This window comes from Magnolia sinica, chromosome 5 (assembly GCF_029962835.1).
Source record: "Magnolia sinica isolate HGM2019 chromosome 5, MsV1, whole genome shotgun sequence".
NCBI lineage: Eukaryota > Viridiplantae > Streptophyta > Magnoliopsida > Magnoliales > Magnoliaceae > Magnolia > Magnolia sinica.
The window spans coordinates 101,958,904-101,980,559 of NC_080577.1; the positions used below are offsets into that span (position 1 = coordinate 101,958,904).

At 39.6% G+C, this 21,656-nt stretch overlaps 1 protein-coding gene across 3 annotated transcripts; it reads right to left on the minus strand.

Moving 5' to 3' along the window:
- Positions 1 to 302: 302 nt before the first annotated feature.
- Positions 303 to 15,333, minus strand: LOC131246464 (uncharacterized). 3 transcript variants are annotated; one of them, XM_058246625.1, is made up of 8 exons: positions 14,856 to 15,329; positions 9,037 to 9,128; positions 7,649 to 7,799; positions 5,105 to 5,232; positions 3,753 to 3,911; positions 3,089 to 3,274; positions 1,047 to 1,253; positions 303 to 591 (listed from the first exon to the last, which is right to left on the minus strand). In XM_058246625.1, exons 1-8 carry the CDS (start codon positions 15,133 to 15,135, stop codon positions 571 to 573), a joined length of 1,224 nt encoding a protein of 407 aa, XP_058102608.1. In that variant the 5' UTR covers positions 15,136 to 15,329; the 3' UTR covers positions 303 to 570. The 3 variants fall into 3 exon arrangements, with proteins under 3 accessions (XP_058102608.1, XP_058102610.1, XP_058102609.1); XM_058246627.1 differs by lacking the exon at positions 3,753 to 3,911 and having other exon boundaries at positions 14,856 to 15,333; XM_058246626.1 differs by lacking the exon at positions 5,105 to 5,232 and having other exon boundaries at positions 3,753 to 3,928; positions 14,856 to 15,331.
- Positions 15,334 to 21,656: the final 6,323 nt, after the last annotated feature.

Consider the following 21,656-nt stretch of genomic DNA (forward strand, 5'->3'; position numbering starts at 1 on the left):
CGGCCCAGTTACTCCTTGGTCAGGGTAACCTTTAAAATGAAAACAGCAGCCCTTGTTGGGCTTTGAACCCTTGTGCTAAGAAAGCTCGAGCTTAACACTGTGCACCTGGTTTGTTCAAATGTGCCATTTTATACAATCTTACTATATTATTTAATTATTAAAGGCCGAGCCGAGTAAACTAAAGATTTGTCCGAGTCCGAGTCCTCGAGTTAAACCCAACCCAGCTGGATGAGTCAAGTCAAGTTTTCGAACTATGACCAAATCAACAGTCCTAATCATCACACACAGGTGCCACTGCGACATGGACAAAAGAAAATTTTCACAGGGTGTGGCAAACGAGCATACCAAAGTGTTTCATATCAAACACACCATATTAAGCTTTACTGCTGTAGGTGGATAGGCAGCTGAAAACGAGTGCACAACCCCTCAATTTTCTCACGGTGGGGAAGACCCACATCCAAGAAGCAACGATAGGCATACTCCTTAACATTAATGGAAGGTCCACACATCATCACCACACCTTTATGTTACAATCCTCAATCATCTCAAATGGTTTCCAAGAGTTAGAGATCATGTCGGAACCAATGTTGCCTGCCATGTTAAAACCAGCTCAGCTCATCACAATAGGTTTTGAACAGAAACTGCAACACGAGAATTGCCGAGGCTATCTGCACGAGAGATGGAAGAGACAACTTGAAGATGTGCTGGTCATCAAGTGGGTGCCACCATGAACATGTCCAGGACAAAATATGAAAGGTCCAGCCATCATGTGGGCCACACCGCACATTAAATCTAGTATGGTCATCTTTTTCTGATCATCCATTCTCCTTGGACACATGATCTGCCTGATGAGTGGACTAGCCTATTTTCTTTGTTGTTGATGGCTTCTTAATGATGTGCCCCACCTGACGGATGATCCAGATCTTGCTTGTTTTGTGTTGGCACATTTGCTGCCACTTGTCCCTTCAATCCCTCCTTGCATGGTCTGCCCTAGAAATCCCCTAGCAGAATCAGGGTAAGTCTTAATAAGGCAGTCATGTAAATACCTTTTCTAGCTTTCTGTGGAAAATGAATTCCACTTCTCTACGGAGGCTTTCCAAGTCCCTTGCATACTCTCTCTGGAACTCCTCTGCCATCAACTCCTCCAGCTGCTTCCTCATCCTCTCCAATGCTCCGCCAAGATCACAGAAGTTCTTGAAAACTAGGGCTTCGGTAGTGGTCAGTTGGAGCAAGCTCCTAATGGCCATTAATGTCTGCAAGAACATCTCATCAAGCCATGGCAGTGGGGGTAAAAAGGCACATTAGCAATAAGACCTTTTTAAATCCACAGGATTATCTACCATAGTTCAAAAACCCTTAAAACTCGAATCGGCTCAATGTCTAACTAGATGGGGTCAATTTGAACACTTGACCGAATCTTTAAGGGGGCGTTTGGATCGTAAGTTGCTTAAGATAAGTTACTTATGCCAAAAGTTGCTTATCTTAGTTTCTACCTATTAAAAGAAGATAAGTATGTTTGGTAAACAACATACTTATCAGCTTCTTCTCTCTTTCGTCTCTCCTATTCCTCTCTTTAGCATTACGAAAAGTAGAAAAGTTTTTTAAAAAAATTAACTTAAGTGATTAAGTCCTTTTAAGTAAAAAAAAGTTACTCATAACTAATCATAAACCAAACTAACTTATCTGAAATAAGTTACTTATCTACTGCTGCAGGAAGAAAAAGTAACTTATTTGGTCGTATCCAAACGGGCCCTAATAGACTCGACTCGATCTTTTAATAATTAAACTTATAGTATTTAATGCATTTAAAATTATTGGAAACAGCTGAAACAACACAGCTGTGTAGTGTGGTGGGAGCTTGTTCTTGCTGAGGTTGCCTCTTCGAATCTCATTGCAAGCATTTCTTTAGTTTTAAGACAAAAAGCAGCTGTCTGGGCAAATAGCTCAGTTGAGTCATGCTGAACACTATCAAGTCAGCCAAGTTTTTGAGCCAACTCGACAAGCCTTGTCAAGTCCCAGCCGAGTCACGCCAATCCATGAGTTTCCATGAGGCTTCCCATGAGGCTTGGCTTGAAATCAACTCAAGCCAGGTTGACTCGGTGGAGTTTCGAGTTGACCCACTGAGTTTTACAACTATGCTGTCAACCATGAAAGAAATGACAACTCTGATGTACTCCATTTGTGTATCAAAACATTTACAATTTTAGGTTTGCTAATCCCATGCAGGAAGATAATGCAGCCCCTTTATAGGCCACTGCATGCCTCAATGTAGCACAAATGAGATACACAACCACCCATCAGATGAGTCCCACTGTGTAGATGCCATGGCACCAAAAATCAGGCTGCTCCAAACATAAGGTGGGACACAATGCTTGAAGCCAGCAGGCAGCTAAAATACATTTTGCCAAGTTTCTTTTAGCTGCCCATTTGTTTTTGTGAACAAACCAATCAATGAGCGGGCCAACCTGATTTTTGGGCCAAGGCATCCCACCTGATGGACAACTAAGATGTGCACCAAGCATGCCAACTCAACATGCGGTTGTGTCAAAGGGCTGCAACACACGCTTGTGAGGGACATGCAAGACAAATGTTACTTCTCCACAAACACCATTGAAAGAAAATGTATGTGACCATGTACTCTTGCTGCTTCAGCAAGCAGCTGAGAGGAATACTATTTTGCAGCTGTCTTCACATATGAAGCTTCCTCATGGTACACTTGGGAAACATGTGCCAATTATGACAATTGATCTGGTAGGCCACCAAATAGACATGCCATAGGCCAAAATCACAGTGGTTGGACAGCTCTTGCCATCAAGTTGTGTTTTGCTGGCCAAATGTGGACCATTCTGATAACATTTCCTTTGCAGGTCACTAATCGGATAGCTACTGGAGCCCGATCCTCATAATTTTTGGAACATGGCCCATCTTGCTCACTGGACAACTATTGCAATCACCACATGTGTTTGCCATTTGTACCACGAGGATGGAGCTGTGTACTAGAAATAGCATCCTCAAGAATAACTCACATTTACTAGCATTGTCTACTGCATGACAAATTGTATAATAAAACAACAGCTAGAGAAAGAACCTTCTCCTGAAGATCAAGGTCTGTTGATGCTGTTAGATCAACCACAGATTTCAAGAAGAGATGATTGCTGAAGAAAGGAACCTCTGCTTTCTTTGTACTTTGTAATTGACACTCCACTAAATCAGCAACTAGAAAAATACATTTCCTGCGAAGCCTGACATCAGTTCTCGAGTTGCTCATTATCTCCTGCATAATGGAGATTCAACTGTCAGGAACTCAATCACTGGCTTTTCATTTGAAATACTCATCTACTTATCGATTAGTTTAGGTGTGTTTGGACTTTGGAGGCACTATCAGATTAGACAGAGGTTAGTCTGATAAAGTGGAAATGACCAAATTGCCGCTACTTCAGCTTTTATGTTTGGATGTACATTTACCTTCCTTGGCACTAGTATTGAAGGATTGAGCTTGAAATTGCTATTATGTTACTTTCAAGTTGGACTGGAAAGAAATGTAACAGTCATTCAAGGGTTCTACCTCATATGAATCTCCCTCCCTCCCTTCCATCTGCCTCTCTCCTTTTTTACACTATCCCCTCATGCAGTGTACGTACCCTGCCCCTAGTTCCAGGAAAGGCAATAGCAACTTGGTCATTTCCTCTTGTTCAAGCTGATCTTTGTCAACATGACACACATGAATATATGGATGCAGATATGCTATTTACCTGTAGCATCACATGTCCGGCTTCTGCATAGAACAATTCCTGGCCATCAAAATTGTTCCTGATCACGGCTGAAACAGCATACAAAGCCTTTATGGCTTCTTCTGTGAAACTGGATTTCACCATTTTCATTAGTTTTGACAGAGCCCCCAGTTCGAGAATCTGAGATGCATTCATGCCTTCAAATGTCAGAATATCAGTTATTAGAAGTGGCAGGCTGTGGACATGAACCGAAAATTAGAAAGACATATCATACAATGTCGGGCTGGGAGATTCTAAAGTATGTTCAGGCTTTCAGGCCCACATTTCCAATATCCAAAATGATAAGTGATGGTTCTCATCCTGGATGGCCCATATACCAAAAATACCCAAGATTGGAAGACACTAGCCATCAAATATCTGGCATTCTATTGGCTAAATGGGAACCTTTGATGTACCTTCTTTCCAACATTTCGTTATTGGCCAAGCAAAAGTTATTCAATAATGTAACAGTGGCCATGTCAGCCACTGTTGTTACCGTTGCGATGTGGGCAGTAACAGCCATTTAAAAAAGAAAAAGAAAAAAGCTGCAGCAGCCCTGTAATGAGCTGTTACGTGGCCATAATGGCGGCCATTTTTTTCCGTAACAGCCGTTACAGCCCCGTAACACATAACAGTACCAACCGTGACTGTTCTGTATGATTTTTGGATACTATGGGCCAAACATTGAAAGTTTCCATCTGGGAGAGTTTTGGTGTATGGACCACTAAAAGTGGGCCCCACAATATCAAAAGTTTGGATCACTGAATAATGAGGTGTACTTGTGCAAGATAAAACATGAACCTTACTGTACAATCTCTCAGCCTGAGTATTGTTTAACACCTCAATTAGAAGATAACCTACTTGACCCAACACTTCCAGGAATCCTTAGTTGCAGAAGTGTAGGAAGCACTCTGTGTAGACAAGAATGTTCACGTACAACTAATTGCATGTGAAGTTTAACCATCCATTGTTTTCATTCATAGTGGTCTGCCTGATTATTGGACAGGCCTGATTTTTGCACCAGGAGATATTCTTCTTCTTCTTTTTTAAACACAAGTGATGCATTTGGCACGTGAGCTGGGTTGCAAACGGTTGTAGGTCATCATTCTTCCTTTGCAGAAGACTTGTGCAGACATATATCAAATAATGGAAGCTAAAATGAAGCATGAAAGTAGGTGAATATTGCCCACTAGCAATTGACTGAGCCAAACATGCAGCAAGCATGAATAAAACTACAATTTGACTGATTCCATCCATTAGTGCTCCATGTCAAGTCAATCCAAAACCAAGAAAATGAACACACAGCCAAATGCTTTACATAGGTAAGGAATGACCTGCTTCTGAACAACTGGGTTATTTTGACTTGCTTTCCCAAGAATCCAGGCAGAGGTTGTCCGTATCTCTGGCTCTGAATTATTAAGCTCTCGAATGACCGCAACTAGGCCTCCGAGTTTGTTCAGATCTGATTAGATAAAACTTGTCATGTCAGCTGGTTAAAAATCAGAAAGCAAACAAGGTCCAAAGGCAGAATTTATTTCCATGAGAGTAATGTCCATCATCCATCATTTGATGGCCATAACATATTACTTGAAAAGATAAAACTGGTCATGGATGGAACTTCAAAGCACGATAGAATGCCAGTTGTCACTGTCCCACAGGTCAACCTTCCTCTTTTACCGAGCTCTAGAGCCAGCAATTTCCTATCAGTTTATAAACGGTAGATTGGCAAAAGTTTTATGCTTGGCTCTCACCGGCAATGGCGAAGGCTCACTTTGACAACATTCACATGCCACGACCCAACTTGTGCTAAGCTCCAGCCCAACTAATACAAGGGAAGCAAGCAAAGGAGCGTCATGTAGGCCAGAATGAAGAATTTCAAAGCGGGCTACAGAAAACATCAAGGATTCGATCAACTAAAGGATGTCGAAGAATAAATTGCAGTAATAACCTTATTTCAAAGAATGAAACCCTTTCGAACAAATAATAAAGCACCATGCAACATTATTGTTTTAAGCAAATGCCAACAGAACTGCAAATTTTAAGCCAGATAACCAACAAAAGATATCCAGGGAGAAGGTTTTATGCCTATCATAAATGCTCTAGAAGAAAACCAACGGGAGCATCCGCCAAAGAGTTCTGGCCCTAGCTTGGAAAATTGGAAAAGGGTTGCTGGCCCAACTTCCCATATGAAAATAAGGTTTTCAACAGTTCAGCATATACCTCTGCTTAAAAAATCTGTGTCAAGGGCCATGTCAAAGGTAAACAACTCTATCCTACAACACACATGCCGTGGAATGCATATTGCAGCAACAGGCGAGCACAAACTAAGGTTGAAGCATACATGCAGCCAGAACTAACTCTATGCAGAATCAATCTATGAATGATAGACAAGAAAAATTAGAAAAATTATTGATTTCACTTCTGATAATGGATCTAAGTGAATGGACCATAATCCATCACAAGGCCGGAATTTTGTGGTCACGTTTGGACTATAGTTGCAGGAGGCATGAAGCAAAACAGCCACAGATTTGGGGTGTGAGAGGAGGAAGCCTCCGTTCCAAAATTTCAGCAAGCAGTCCAACTTGAAGCAGGAGCAACACGGCTCGCACCTAGTTAGAAGGATCATGCAACTACGGTTTGGATCAAGTGGACTTTAGAATGAATGGTACAAACATGAACATTTCCGAGTCTGCAAAATGCCACATCCATTCATGAGAAAGAGGATCCTGAGGCCAGCATGACTGTGAAAGCTAGTTGCTGAAGATGATGGACATCATCCATGCAATTTTGTTGACATGACAACTGTATTTGAGGTCTTAAAACTTAACAACTTGAAGCCTCAACGCATACCAAATTTGCCTCTCATTATTCGTTTATGTCAGCAACCTCTCCATTCTTCCTCTCCGTCAACCCCTCCAGTTGCTGGTCATCAGAGATAGTGTCTACCTGCATCAGCTGATATATCCAGCATCGCTCAAATTTCAAGCATAAATCTGATCATCTAGGTTCAGTTTTACTTGCAGCACTCAAAAGGTAGCTCCAAATTGTTCCAATTCAGTTCAGATTTGAGCAACTCTCACTGAAGTAAAGGTGAATGGAAGTGCATCCTCTTCTCAAATTTTCATTCATGTAAAAAGAATCAAGAAGTGGCTTACTCCATAAGAGCAACGATGTTCACAGGCATTGGGGTGAAAGGCAATGGCCTGAACCATAGTTTAGAACCCAGAAACTTGACATGAAAGTCAGTGGAGTCAAAGACTCAGTTGAGTCTTTGTTGATGCTTGAACATTTAACATCAAGACTCCACATTTAATATTTCAGAAAGATATAATAATGCGAGTTTGGTGAGCTGAATCGAGTTTTGGAAAATAGAAGTAACTGAGTCATTTGAGTCTCGATTGAGGGTTGACCAAATTGAGTTCTTATTTTTTGAAGTAGTCTCTAGGACATCTTTTTCCCTATGAGATATCTGCCTTTCTTAATAAAATTCGGGTGTTTATCAAGAAAGAAAATATACGTTAATAAATAACTTTTTTTTATCTGTGATCAAGACAGCATCCTAAGCACAACATGCAGTCTCATCTCTAGTGTACTGTACATGCGTGTTCAAAAAGTCCTTGAGGAAGCACTACAATGGATTCCTAGCAACTTTTTTTTTTGCTAGGTAATTGCCTAGCAACTTTCATCTCACAAAGCTGAGGTCTGTTTTCAGGTACTCTTTACTGCAATCATTACTACAGATATCTGCTCACTCATCCAACTGCTTCTACAAAGTAGTAGATTCTATACCCCACACCCACCATAAGTTAACCAAGGCAACATCAGAAGAAAAAGAAATCAATGATGGAATAAGTATTATGTTCAGAACATGCATTTACCATTTGCATTATCTATCGGTTCAACAAGAATGAGAAGCTCATGCAAAGCACGGTGACGATCTGCTAATGAAATGGATGAATTACTTAAGTCTGCTATTGCAATCTGCATCAACTCCGGATCTGAAGGCATCTTCAACTTCTCCATCAATTCCTGCATGGTTATAAAGAAAAGCAAAGCCATCCCAAATAAGCATGTTTTCTATTTTATAAACCGTAGGCACTGTATGATTCATAGGTGAAAACACAACTCCAGCATAGCATCGTCTCTCTCTCTGTATTGCCAGGAGATAATATCACCAAAATATTGAGGCAAGTCCTCTCTCTCTCTCTCTCTCTCTCTCTCTCTCTCTCTCTCTCTCTCTGTATTGCCTGGAGATAATATCACCAAAATATTGAGGCAAGTCAACTAGAGCCAGAGTGAATAAATACAGAGAAATTGAGGAAAATTTTTTACCAAAATAAAAGGAAGAATTTTGATTTTGATTTTTTTTTTTTTTTGGAATCTGTTTGGGGTGTAGATTTCAACCACTTCTCTTCAATTTTTGTGAATCAAATCACACATTTCAGGGAGATATCGAAACTTGAAAGCACCGGTGGACCAGAAACAAAAAGTTAAAAAAATTGCAAAAAAAATATAAAAATCCTTTCTTTTGGCACACAATTCACTACAAATCCATGTCTATGCATGATTCTTACGCATTGACATGGATTTCAGTTGAAAATCGAATGATTTAAGAGTTGAAATTGGGAAATTTTGAGGAAATCCATTTTTCCCCCAATTCTTGCCTAAATTAACTAATTGAGAGCCCAATATTTAAAATGTTGATGAGAGTTGTTTTTCTATCAATTCGTGTATATTTTTTCGATTTTCAGAAGAAAAAAAAATTTTAATTTGCGAAAAATAATTTAAAATATGTTTAATTTGGAAGAATAATTTCATCTTATATTTCAGAAGGCGGTTTTGTTGTTGTTTTTCCCCCTTATTTATGGTTGTATTTATGGTTGTATGTTGATGATCATCAACATACAACCATAAAAAAGGGTCCATTTCTTGAGAAACATGTTACATTTTCAAAGATAAATAAAAAACTGTTTATTTTTAAAAATAATTTTTCCATTTCAAAATTTATTTTTCCCTGGATGTATGGTTGTATCATACAATGCATGTATGTATGAGTGCATGGATGGATGGATAGATGGGTCATGTATGCATCCTCGTAATTGTTCCCTACAATGTGCCCTGCTTGACAATTGGATCAGCTTGATATTTGGGCTCTCCCAACAACTTCTGGGGCATTCCTGATGGATGAGTTGGATGCTTGCACACAACATGTAGGCCCCAGCACACGCACGCACGCACATGGGTATAAACATCACATAATGCTCACCTTTATTTCTAGTTGACGTTTTTCCAGCTCATTTGCAGATAACCGTTGAACATCATGTGCCTTTTCCTTCAATTTTCTTGGATCAGAATGTCCTGATTCATTTAAAATTTATGATTATTTAACTTCAATGGAAGAGAGCATGTGCGTAACATAACACGGTATCAAAACAAAAGGAGTAAGCTGCTAAAGACTATTAAAGACGGAGCATTAACTTGTCATGACATGGGATTTTATACTTGAAACTAGATCAATATCATTAATGGTTTGTGGCACAAGAAATGAGTAAAAAGCAAAACAAAAAGGAGATTACTGTATATTAAACTTCACTGTCAATTAAAAGGGACCCATTCATTCAAGTGGTGTGACAGATATCACAAGGATTACAGCCTTATCAGAGATTCTTTCCCATTCATTCAAGTGGTGTGACAGATATCACAAGGATTACAGCCATATCAGAGATTCTTTCACACACACATACACACAAGCACACGCACAATTAAATTCATAACAAGTGCCTAAAGAACAATGAGAAAAATAGAAAGAAAGTAAAGAAGATACATCATGGAATAATACGCCCAAACTAACAGCCATGGCCTACCACTTCCTTAGCTAAGGATTCTGTTTTAGTTTACCTCTCTACGCACATCTTGAAAGGAAACCTCGAGTAGAAGTAACCGAAATATCTCCTCTATCATACGTACAACTAAGGACATTTCAGCCTTCTATTGGCCCACCTAATAAGCAATAACATTCGGGGATTCCCCTTCCATAAAGACAAGAGAGGAGAGACAAAGGGGTTAATGCAAGGACCTCTGATTTAGTCAGTATTGCCCAATGAGCCCAAATAGGTCAAACTAAGCATTCCCTGTGATTAAAACTACGCAGCCCATGTCAGCCCATGTTATGCCCAGAGCTAAAGCACTACAATACCTCCTTAAGACCTATGTGCGAAAAATATGGAATTTCTTTTCAAGCTAACAGCCACAAAGTAGGATGACCTTTAATTCTTTCTTCATCATTCCTAGTTATTCAATATGTTCTCGAACATCTTGTTGTTTCTTTTTCCATCATGTGACTGTTCGAAGGGAGACTAGATGCCATTCCTCTAAAAAAATAAAATCAAATTAAAAAAATTTAAAAAAAAAACATTGAAGTGGACATCAACCGGTTCATCTTGAATTGCTCCAGAAAGTAGGCCAAACACTGTTTTGTTCCTCAAATTCCACGACGATCACAACAGAAAGTGGGTGACCATTTGAAGGGAGACCTTGGATAAAATGAATCAATGGGCAATTTGACTTCCCTTTCACGGAGCATTTCAACACGGAGCATTTCAATGATGAACTCTCTCTCTCTCTCTCTCTCTCTCTCTCTCTCTCTCTCTCATGATCATCATATTTATCATCTAGGCCTTATCCCAATTAATTAGGGTTGGCTACATGAATCCTACTCCACCATCCCACTCAATCAAGGGCCAAACCTTCAATTAGACCATAGGTCCACATCCTTTTCGGCCTTCCCTTCCCCTTTTCAAGTCTTCAACTTGTAAAAACTCCTTCTAACCGGCATGGTTCTTGGTCTCCGTTGCACATGACCAAACCATCTACGTCTACTTTCCCTTATCTTATTACCTATTGGTGCTACTCCTAAGCTCCTTCTAATGCATTCATTTCTAATTCAACCCTTGTTTTGCCACTCATCAATTTCGACATCCTCATTTCAGCTAGTCTCATCCTATGAACATGTTGTTCCTTAGCTGCCCAACATTCTATCCCATAAAGCATGGCTAGTCTTATAGCTATAAAAAGAATCCTTTTAGTTGGAGTGGTACATGAATCATGACGATCACATAAAAGAACAACGAAAGAAAGGAAAACGTGAGGATAGGAAGGTGAAATATCCTTTTTTTTTAGCACATGCACACATACCCCCACACACTCACACAGTAGTGGAATTTCACCACCTATGGGTACTTGAACCCTTGACCAGGTGTTGAAACTCCAAAGAGTCTACCACCGGAGCAACAGTAAGGACCCTACATATAAAGATTAAAAGTAGCCTCCCAGAGGGCTCAAAATACCATCCCTCATACAGCCCTTACAAAGGGTAAGCCCCAAAACTCATGATAACATAGCCCTTGAATAGGGTCAGCCCCAAAACCATCCCCCCACCATGCGGAACACTACTCCAAATTGACAGATCAGTTATTGAACATTCTATTTTTATGTTTCTTTCACACATACCATACAAATGCAAGCAAAGAGAGATGCAACTATGGTCTCTTTCTTCAACCCTGAACTCCACAATGCCGAGCTTGCACCAAAGCTTCAAAAGAGCTTGGCATGGACCAACGCAAATCAAACATGGCCATAATTTTCCTCCAGATTCTAGCCATGAAGTCATAATGAACAGATGGTCCATTGACACTGCAACCTTGCGGTTGCGGCACATAATGCATCTTGATTGTTGGCGGCTGACCAGCTATATATATTGACAGTATCATTAATAAAAGGCTGAAGCCACAATATAAAAATGTACAAAACAGGAAAATTACTACTGCCAACAATCTGGAAAAAGAGCAATAACCCGCCAACCAAGCATGATACTCTTGGAGGGTCAGAATAATACCACAACAGAGAGATCGATAGAATAGAATACACCATTCGATCCTTATCTTCCCCAAGAACGAAATAGATTTTTGACCTGCTCAACCAAAAAGATATACGCTAAAAACATGTATCCCTCAACCTACCCTTAGAATCAAAAGGACACCAAACAACCTTCCCACCAACACACTCAAAACACCCCATCACAAGCACTCTCCTAAAAAGCACTAGAGATAAGAAAAAATAAAAATGGAACGGAAAGAACATCACACCAAGCTTTTATTTATTTATGGATAACGAACTCACACCAAATTCCTTCCAAGAACCTACACTTGAAACCATTTTCTTTTATGTGATAAGCACCACTGATGCACAAAGACACACAAGCTGGCTGATCGAATACCAGAACCATCCAACGGTCCTGATCAAGGATCTAAGCCCTCCAATTGTCCATAATAAGATTTTCACCACTATGTGGCTCCAGATTGACTTGATAGAAGATCAATGGTCATGATGAGATTCTGGATCAGATTAGCAATCACTTAGTTTTATAGTTAGAGTTGATGGAACCCGTTTGCCTTTATATTTTGTCACTTTTTAGGTAGGCCATTTTATGGGAATTGCACTAGTTTGACAGTCTATTAAGGAGTGCAAGATCATGCAACCCTGACATTGTTTGAGTGAATTATGGCTAATTTACAAAAGGCTCACATGGTTGTGCCAGGATTTGAGGATATTTTGGCCATTTTGAGTGTTTTATTGAAATAGATGATTAGGATTAGAGAAAGTAGATGGATAGGATTTTATTAGTGTTTCCTTTGCTTTGAAAAAAGTATATAAACATGTAAAGGCTCTTTTATGAATAGTCATAACAGTTATTAAAATAAAGGAAAATGTCTTACTTTTTGGGTTTAAAGCATGTGTAGCTTCACGTGTTGCCTACAGCAGAAGAAGAGCAGTAAATACTGTGATTGCTAGCATAGCAGATAGCATGTTATTAGACATCAATTCCCACTACTTGATCTTTATTTCCACTCCAGCTTTAACAAAATTGCGGTTTGATCTTTAAAAAGTACTTATCTAAATTGAGAATCTACCTTTTCGATTAGGTTGCATCAAACCACTTTGAATGGGAATACCACTTGACTAACCACTAGGTAATCCCAAACTAAACATTTCTTGACACAATCATAGTCTGAGCCTCTTTGTTGAATCCATACTTGCAACTATAACATAGCTAAATAAAATGCTTCCTCTTGAAAGCCATTTTCAGATCTAACCCTCAAATATCCTTGAGTTGCCTTCAACTTAAAGTTACACAAAGCTTGAAAGGAAGCAGCTACAGCTTCATGTGCAGTAGTGGGGAAGCATCTATTTTTAAAAATTATAATTAAATAAACAGGAAGCGGGAGCAGGAGTGTGAGTCTGAAGCATGACTTGAAGTGAGAGAGGCACCTGATTAGAAGGATTGTGCAACTAAGCTTCAAAATGCACCTCCTCTTAGAGAGCTCTTACCCCCACTAGATGATCATGGCCTAGTGGGATCAGAGAAGGTCAAAATTATCTCATTCAAATCTTTAGAAAAATAAACACCATCCAAGCTGGGAATGAGGAAGCATTGTATTTCAACAAGAAAACCATGTAATTTAATTCCAATAGCATGCCTACTGCAAGAAATTCCAAAAAGTTATTTCCTACCAATCTAGAATCAGCTCTAATGAAGAGGTACCAAGAAACTCATTATAATATAGAGTCCTATCTTGAAGTGGACCTCGAACAATAATTAACAAACCATGCAACGGGGTCACATTGTTTTAAGAAATACATCTCTCTTCAAATGCCCCACGAGTAGAAAGGAGCTCCACAAGATTTTACCCATAAAGAGGGTCCCCACTCCAACCACACAATATATGTAAAATATTTCATGGAGGATCCACTCAATGCCAAAGAGGTTAATTACCGCCTTAAAGGGCTCCCATTCTATGTGCAGCACCTAAACATCATTTCTACCGTGACTTGTGACATCCAGTTGCATCAACACTGCCATAAATGGGAAATGATTCATGTCACTTACAAAAACTTCTAAAACCATTTTCAAATGCCATCTTCTCCCTCATAGCTGAACTCTCTACAAGGATCAACACTATAGCTACAACTAATAGCATCTAGGAATGAAACTCATGTTCAATGGTCAAGGGAGTGATTCATTGCACACCACAAGGGAACAAAGGTGAGAGACTCCGAGTCCCAATATGCTCACTCCAGTGAAATCAGCCATCCCACATTACCAACCTTTTAACAAGTCTGAGAGTTTCCAAAATGATGTAAGAGAGCAATTGGACAAACAAAATCATTGCCCAAAACAATCTCTGAACCCATCCTCCCAATAAGTTATTCTTCAGTTGGTCATAAAAGCTCCCTTCTACTTGATCCTTAAGTTTTCTCCACATCAATTAATGTATCTACCTTCTTTATGGTACAAGTATCAATATAGAAAGACCTCTCCAAAAAAAAATCAAACATGTTGGTATTGACCACAAGGGGTCTCATGTAAGTCCTAAAGGAACTCCAATCAAATAACAACTCAGCAGGAGGATATAAGGGAGTCGTTGAAAGAACTTCACAACCTTAAAATCCAAAATTAGCATGGGTGGGTAATGATGTTTCATATCCACCCATCAATAAGAAACAAGATATGTCCATGTAATCAAGATAAAAGCGAATGATAAAGGTGCATAACTTCCCATGAACAGTACATATAGACGAGTGGTAGATCCAGTACAGAGCATCCTTGATTCCCGACAGAAGAGTTGCTGATCTTTCCACTGTCTTCTTGCAAGTTGGTTAGCAAAAGCAAACACTCAATTCCCACTCAGGCATGCAATTCAACCATCAAAACACATACATGACCCATGCCACTCATCATCCCCACCGCGAACATGCCCGCAGCCGAAATTTCCACACCATCCACCCATCCTGCAGGCCAAACATGCAAATTGAATATAGACCACCGGTCATCCCTTCTCCAACCGGCGGCCCACCTAACGAGCAGACCATCCTGATTGTTCAACAAGGATCCACCTGATCAGCACTTACCTGGAACTTTGCATCACAGCCCGTCTTGTAAACCAAAACCCTAGAACGGGACGAAAAGCGAAAGAAGAGAACAGAGGTGATGGAAACAAGCTTCTTCTTTCTTTCTTTTTTTTTTACCTATGGCCCACTGCAACATGCCGTCGAGAGAAGAGAAGCCGCCCTCGAATTCATCGTGCTCATCCGCCGATGCCGTTGCTGCAGCAGCAGCAGATGTCGAATCTTCGCCTTCCGCCTTCACCAGCAGATCGCTCCCATCTTTGGCTGTGGCCCAAAATAAGCGGCCCACAGAAAAGTTTTTGTTGTCACCGTCAGATGCTACTATTGCTGCAGCGGCTGTGGTCTCCCACAGCAAGATGAGGAAGAAGAACGTAAGAGGCTTCCCAAGGGCTTTGGCCATGGAAAAGATGATACACCAGGATTTCGGTGTATTTCTCTCTTTCTTCTTCTTTTCTCTTCTATAAGACCCGGGAGAAGAAGACTAGTATTTCGGTGTATTTCTTCCTTCCTTTCCCTCCTCTCTTTTCGATCAGTTACCAGGCGGTGATAGAAGACTCGCGGAAAGAAGAGTGGGGAGAGTCTTCCCATACAAATGTAGCATCGTTTGTTTGCTTCTACTTTATTTATTTATTTATTTATTCATGTAAAGAAAAATGTTACTAGTTTTCCATGAAGTCTGATTGTGTCCTCTTTTACCACCATTGCACCTTTGATTTGGACCGCCCATCATCTATGGCCAACTTTGGTTCGCTGAATTATCTTAAAAATCACTTTACTAAGATGATCTGGTTGTTGTTTGGTTTTCTACAGTTCAAACTCGGTGAGCTGACTTAATTCGAACCAAACAATTATGATCCCAAGCCCCGAGATAGGTAAATATACGGTGTATGATCGATAGCAGATGAGATCGGTTATCGGTGACTATTCAGCCCATCGCTTAATATGTAAAGAAAAAATAAGTATCCTGAAGGTAGAGTTTGTACTCATGATGAGTTATACCTTTGACTTATATACGAACGAGGTTTTTATATAGATAAAGTGCAAATGAGAAAATGAGAAAATGAATCTCATAGTCGGTCATAAAAAACAGTTGCAAAATATTTTTTTCTGATGTAAAATTGAATCCAGCATGTGAGCGTAGACTTAAATTATAGCTAAAATAATTAGTTACTTGATTAATGCTACTAATTACACTATAGAATATAAATGGCAAGCTGAAAGTAAAGGATTATACTAAGACATGGCAAGAAAAGTAAAACAGTTACACTACGGAATGTAATTGACCGATAATTGAAAGATAATGTTTGGTTTAATTATGTTGGTATGAAGTAAGTTATTCCTGTTGAATTACTCTGCTATTTATGGCCTTTATTAGGCCGTCTAGATCATTCCCACGTTCTGATAGTTATAATAACCATTCAACACTACTCGCTTTCCTCTTTTCTTCTTTTGCCACCTGTTCCGTAACTATTTCTTCACCATCACTCTTCCATCAACCATTTACACAATGACATGGCATTGTTTGGTGTGTTTTAGTTGTATTATAAAGAAATCTCTTTCGTATATCTTTGCAAATCTTCAGAAACATCACGCGGATCCATCCAGATCACGCGTAACTTACTCTGATTGATTCTCATAAGGAATGACCACTATAGGGATGAACATTGCCCCCACGTCGCTCAATCTTTGAAAAAGGAGAAAGCGACATGTGATCCCTCATTAATGCAGTATTAATTAACTACAGGCATCGACACCCCGATAACCGTTTTTGGCCGACTCATTGTAACATGTCAGCAGCAATTACCCTTTATCAAAACAAGAGTCAAACCTCGTCTCGACACGTGTTCTTATATCATTTCCAACAAAATCATAACGATGCCCTAATAAATACTCAATCACCTCGCTCGATATAAGCATCGTTTCTGTATTCTTCCATCCTTATTTTTCTATTCCTTTCATGAGAGATACTGCTGAAGCGACAAAGACGGATGAACTTTTATGAGAGGTTCTTATGGATTTATTGTGGCTGGGGATTACTTATTCCAAAGCCAACTTGGAACTCGAGTGATGTGTTGCCTTTCTAAAGGAACTATTAGCCATCCGTTCTTTGTATATTACATTTATTATTCGGTCCAAGAAAAGTCCCTTAAGACCTATTTTAATAAATTAATTAATTAATTCTAAATTCTAAAAAAATGAATAAACAGATTCATATAAAAGAGACATTATGAATATTTCAAAATATACTATACTAACTGAATAAATTACATTTGTCACAAATTCATACCAATCTATGAAATAATTCAAATTTTAATGTAAAAAGTTTATTGATGGGATTAACCATTTGGATAATATAGCAAAATCATTTCTAGATGACAAGCCTACAAGTTATCTTATCGATGACCCGTGAGCATTTTTTCACACATTTCATAGGCACAGAATCTGAACAGTCCATATGATGCACGGCATCCCTTGAAATCTCACAAGACCTTCTGTGGCCTTAATATCTCCTGGCATTTAGCTGAAGTGTTGTATAGTTACTAAAATGCCTCATTGCCCACTAGTGAGAAAAGTTTCCTCTTTATCTGCAGGTGAAATTCATCAGGTGGGCCTTAGAGTGTATGATATGTCGTCTGATGGCCAATCCAGTCTAACCATCTACTAGAGAATGCATGAATGGCTAAATACCAATGATCGAAAAGTCATATCTTAAATGAAAAGCTTCTGGTCAACTGATAACTAAATGGGACAAGAGACCACCTGATGAATTGATGAATTCCTTGCATCTCCCAGTTGTGTGAAACATCAGCATGTTTGGTCAGATTAGTAATAACACTAGTCCTAGTTAATGCATCATGTTATCCTATTTTTAGGGTCCAAATGGGCCATAAGAAAACAATATCTTTGTGCTAATTAGAGATAACAGTCCCCTTGTTGGAGGTCTTGTCTTTGATTGTCCTACCAATGACATTTGATGGCCATATGATACTTACTGTTTGGATTTTAAGTTGCTTAAGATAAGTTACTTGTGCCATAAGTAACGTATCTGAGTTTCTACTCATTGAGAAGACACGTGGGTTTGGAAAACAACATCCTTATCAGCTTCCCCTCTCTCCGTCTCTCCCATCTTATCTTCAGCAACTTATGAAAAGTAGAAAAGCTAAAAAAAGATAGAACCTAAAAATAAGGCAAATCCAAAACTCTAACCGGCCACATCATAGGAAACAATGGGGATGACAATTTGAGTAAATGGCCAACTTATAGTGGCTCCACTATTTTGGTGTTTTTTATTTGAGGTACATGTTGCATGCATGATAGGGTGCCGCAACTGTATCCAAGCCACAACATATATAGCTGCACTTGGTCAAAACCTTCCTTCAACTAGCCACATATCTTTCCAGCTAAGGAGTGGAAAATCTTTCTTCTATTATATGAAACAAATGTTTCATTTCATCAATGAAAAATCATCTCTTTCTCAACAATGCATTTGCCAATTGATCCAATAGAAGTTGCTCTCCCGTCTTTTTGCTCTCTCAGTCCCACGGTAAAAAAGGCTCTCTAAAGAAATGGATCAACACCAAAAGTCGAAAGGTAGGAGCAATGCCAATTGTGGTTTAAGTTCCTTATCAAGACCCGTACGCCAAGCACCCCAACAAGGGCAGAGGTGGGGGAGAGGAAGCTAAATGATGGAAAAAGGAATTGAAAGAGGTCACGGTATGCCAGAGGCAAGCCCACCAAAGAAGAAGCCAAATGATGGAAAAAGAGATTGAAAGAAGCCACGGTGGTTGGGCTGAAAGTCGGGCAGGTTGGGTCGGATTGGTACTCAACCCTAGCCCAACCCAAGGTTCCTATACCTCAACCCTAACCCAACCTAACCCAATCTTGGGTTTGGAATTCTCAAACCAAGCCCAACCCAAGCGGACTCGGTCGAGTGAATACCTGATAATACTTTCATTATTACATTAGTCTATTATATTTCAATACACGTCTTTTTTTTTTTCTTTTTTTTTGTACCTATGATTTTATTAATTATATTTGTAGTTATTTGTTGTGAAGAATTTCAAATTTTATAAACAAACAAACTAAAATATAGAACTACTCCTTTAAAAGTTGTGTTGTGTAGCACCTAATCTATTAGAGAGAGAAATCCAACGTAACTTGTTACCTTGTGGCATTGAAAATGATGTGGACTAATTAGACTTGATGACATTGGAATTTCCTATGCCTTCTACACACACGATCCACACTCAATTATAATTTATAACTTATATATTGATCGAGATCGGATTGGGTCGGGCGACCTGAGACTTCACCTGAACTCGACCCAAGTTTATCAGGTTGGTGTTTGTATAGCCCAAGACCAAGATGGAACCCGATGCATCCTGTCCAAGTCCAACCCAATGTTGGGTTGAAACCGCTCGACTTTCAGCCCTAAGGCCACGAGATGCCAAAGGCGAGCCCAACAGTCAATATCATTCTATTGATGTATGGAGCCGGTTTGAGTGAGCAGGGGACCTTTGTTGAATCAACGTTGGATGCCTACAACTTAGGTCGGATAGGAATCTATAAACACATACCTATGAAATATCATGGTAGTAGATACATGTAATGGAAAGTAATCAGCCATACAAATTCCATGTACACTTCTGGCCCACCATTGATCATGTATTTGCCTGATTTTGCAATCATAAAATCTTCATGGTGATCTAAAGAGCCAGTCCGATTTACACACGCGCGACTCTCTTCCATGTGTGACTTGCATGCACTTTTAAGGTCCCCTGCAGCCGCGTGCATTGAAATCAGGGTAATGTTTTTACTATAGAGGCAACCTTCTATCTACCTTCCTTTTTTCGACCGAACAAACCCACTTTACTTGTCTATGCATCCACCTGTATGGACAAACTAATAAAAATAAAAATACTTTTTTCAGCTGCTTTTATTTAAAATTAAGGGTATTTTTATCTAAAACTTTCTTTCCATACCTGAAAATTTTACTTAATATGAGTTTTAGGTGATTCGGGAAAAAATGCACGGAAGGTTAGCTTCCACCGTACTAATTTTTTCTTGAAATCAGATCGCATACTATGTTACTCACTACGCTCTTATCATACTAAGTAACTCCGTTGGGCTCACCTTGAATGTATGTGGTCTATGCAGGCCATCCATCCATTTTTCTATCTAATTTAAGGAGTTGAGGCCGAAACTGAAGCATATCCAAAGATCAAATGGATCATACCACAGTAACAGTGGGGATAATGATTTCCACCTCTAAAACCTTACTAGCCCCACAATGATATTTATTTGTCATTTAACCTGTGCATAAGATTATACAGACATAGATGAACGGAAAACACAAATATAAGCTTGATCCAAACCTTCTGTGGCCCCCAAGAATTTTTCAACGGTAGATGTTCAATTCAACTATTTCGTAGGGTGTGATCCATTTAAAGATTGTATGTGCTTCATTTTTGGGCTATAAGCCTTAAAATTATGTAGTAAAATGGATGGATGGCGCGGATAAAATACATAAATCATGATGGTCCTCGCAGAGTTTACTCACTGTGCTAAGCGTAGCACGTTACTCACTGCGCAATCCGCTTCCCGTGCCATTACCATTTCCGACGCGGATTTCCTGCGACAGCCTTTCGCAGGAAGTTCCTGCGCTGGGATGCTAGATGGGGCCACCGTGATGTTTTTGATATATCCACCCCGTCCATCCGTTTTTATAGATCATTTTATGACATGTGACTAAAAATTAGGTGGATCTAACACTCAAGTGGGCCGCATGAGAAGAAATAGTGGGGATTCAGTGAGCATAGTTGAAACATTTTTATGGTCACAAAAGTTTAGTATGAGACTAATGCTTTTCACATTTTCATTTCATACAAGTGGGAATGACCTTATAAACGGTTTGGATGGAATATAAACCTCAAAGTGGAGCCCAGGAAGCTTTCAACGGTACGAAATTCTTTCCCCAGTTTTTCCTCTCATATGGTCCACTTCGGTTCTGTATCCTCTTATTTTCGGCCGCATTATAAATCTCAGGTGGACCACACCACATGAAAACAATAGTGATTGGATATCCACCACTAAAATCCTCCTAAGGCCTATTGTACTGTTTATTTGACATCTAATCTGTTGATTAGGTCATACAGGCCCAGATGAACAGAAAAAAGAAAAATCAGCTTGATCTAAAACTTTTATGACCTCCAAAATGTTTTTAATGGTTGACGCTCATTCAACACTGTTTCCTTTCATGTGGTCCATATGAGACTGGGATATATCTCAGTTTTTTTCTCATACCATAAAATGATCTATAAAAATAGATGGACCGTATGGATGTAACACCTACATCATGGTGGGGCCCACAGAGCACCGACCACCAGCCATTGGCTGGTGTGGGGAGTAGCCAATCCGTTTCCATTTCTGACATTCACTAAGTTAAATCCGCGTCCTTACCATTTCTGCCTTTAGTTCGAACGCGGATTAGCTACTGACAGTTTGAGTATCGAGACTCTCTGCTGAAGTCACGTCACCAAGTTACATGGGGCCCACTATGATGTATGTGTTGTATCCACACCGTTTGCATATTTGGAGAGATCATTTTAGGGCATGATCCAAAGAATGAGGCAGATCCAAGGCTGGAGTGGACCCCAGCACAGAAAAAAGTGGAGAGAGTGACGCCCACCGTTAAAAAGTTCTAAGGGACACAAAAGTTTTAGATCAACCTGATATTTGTGTTTTCCCCTCTTTTATGTCTGCGTTAACATATGAACAGTTTGGATCTCAAATAAACATCATGGTGGACCTTTTGAAGGTTTCAACGGTGGGTGTCGCTCTCTCCTCTGTTTTCTGTGGTGGGGTCTACTCCAGCCTTGGATCTGCCTTATTCTTTGGATCATACCCTAAAATGATCTCTCC

Coding starts and splice junctions, on each gene's coding strand:
- LOC131246464 (XM_058246625.1), bottom strand. CDS start 15,135: ATGGCCAAAGCCCTTGGGAAGCCTCTTACGTTCTTCTTCCTCATCTTG. Junction 5,233..7,648: donor ACCGATAGATAATGCAAATG/GTAAATGCATGT, acceptor TTATCTAATCAG/ATCTGAACAAACTCGGAGGC. Junction 3,912..5,104: donor ACCCAGTTGTTCAGAAGCAG/GTCATTCCTTAC, acceptor AATGCATCTCAG/ATTCTCGAACTGGGGGCTCT.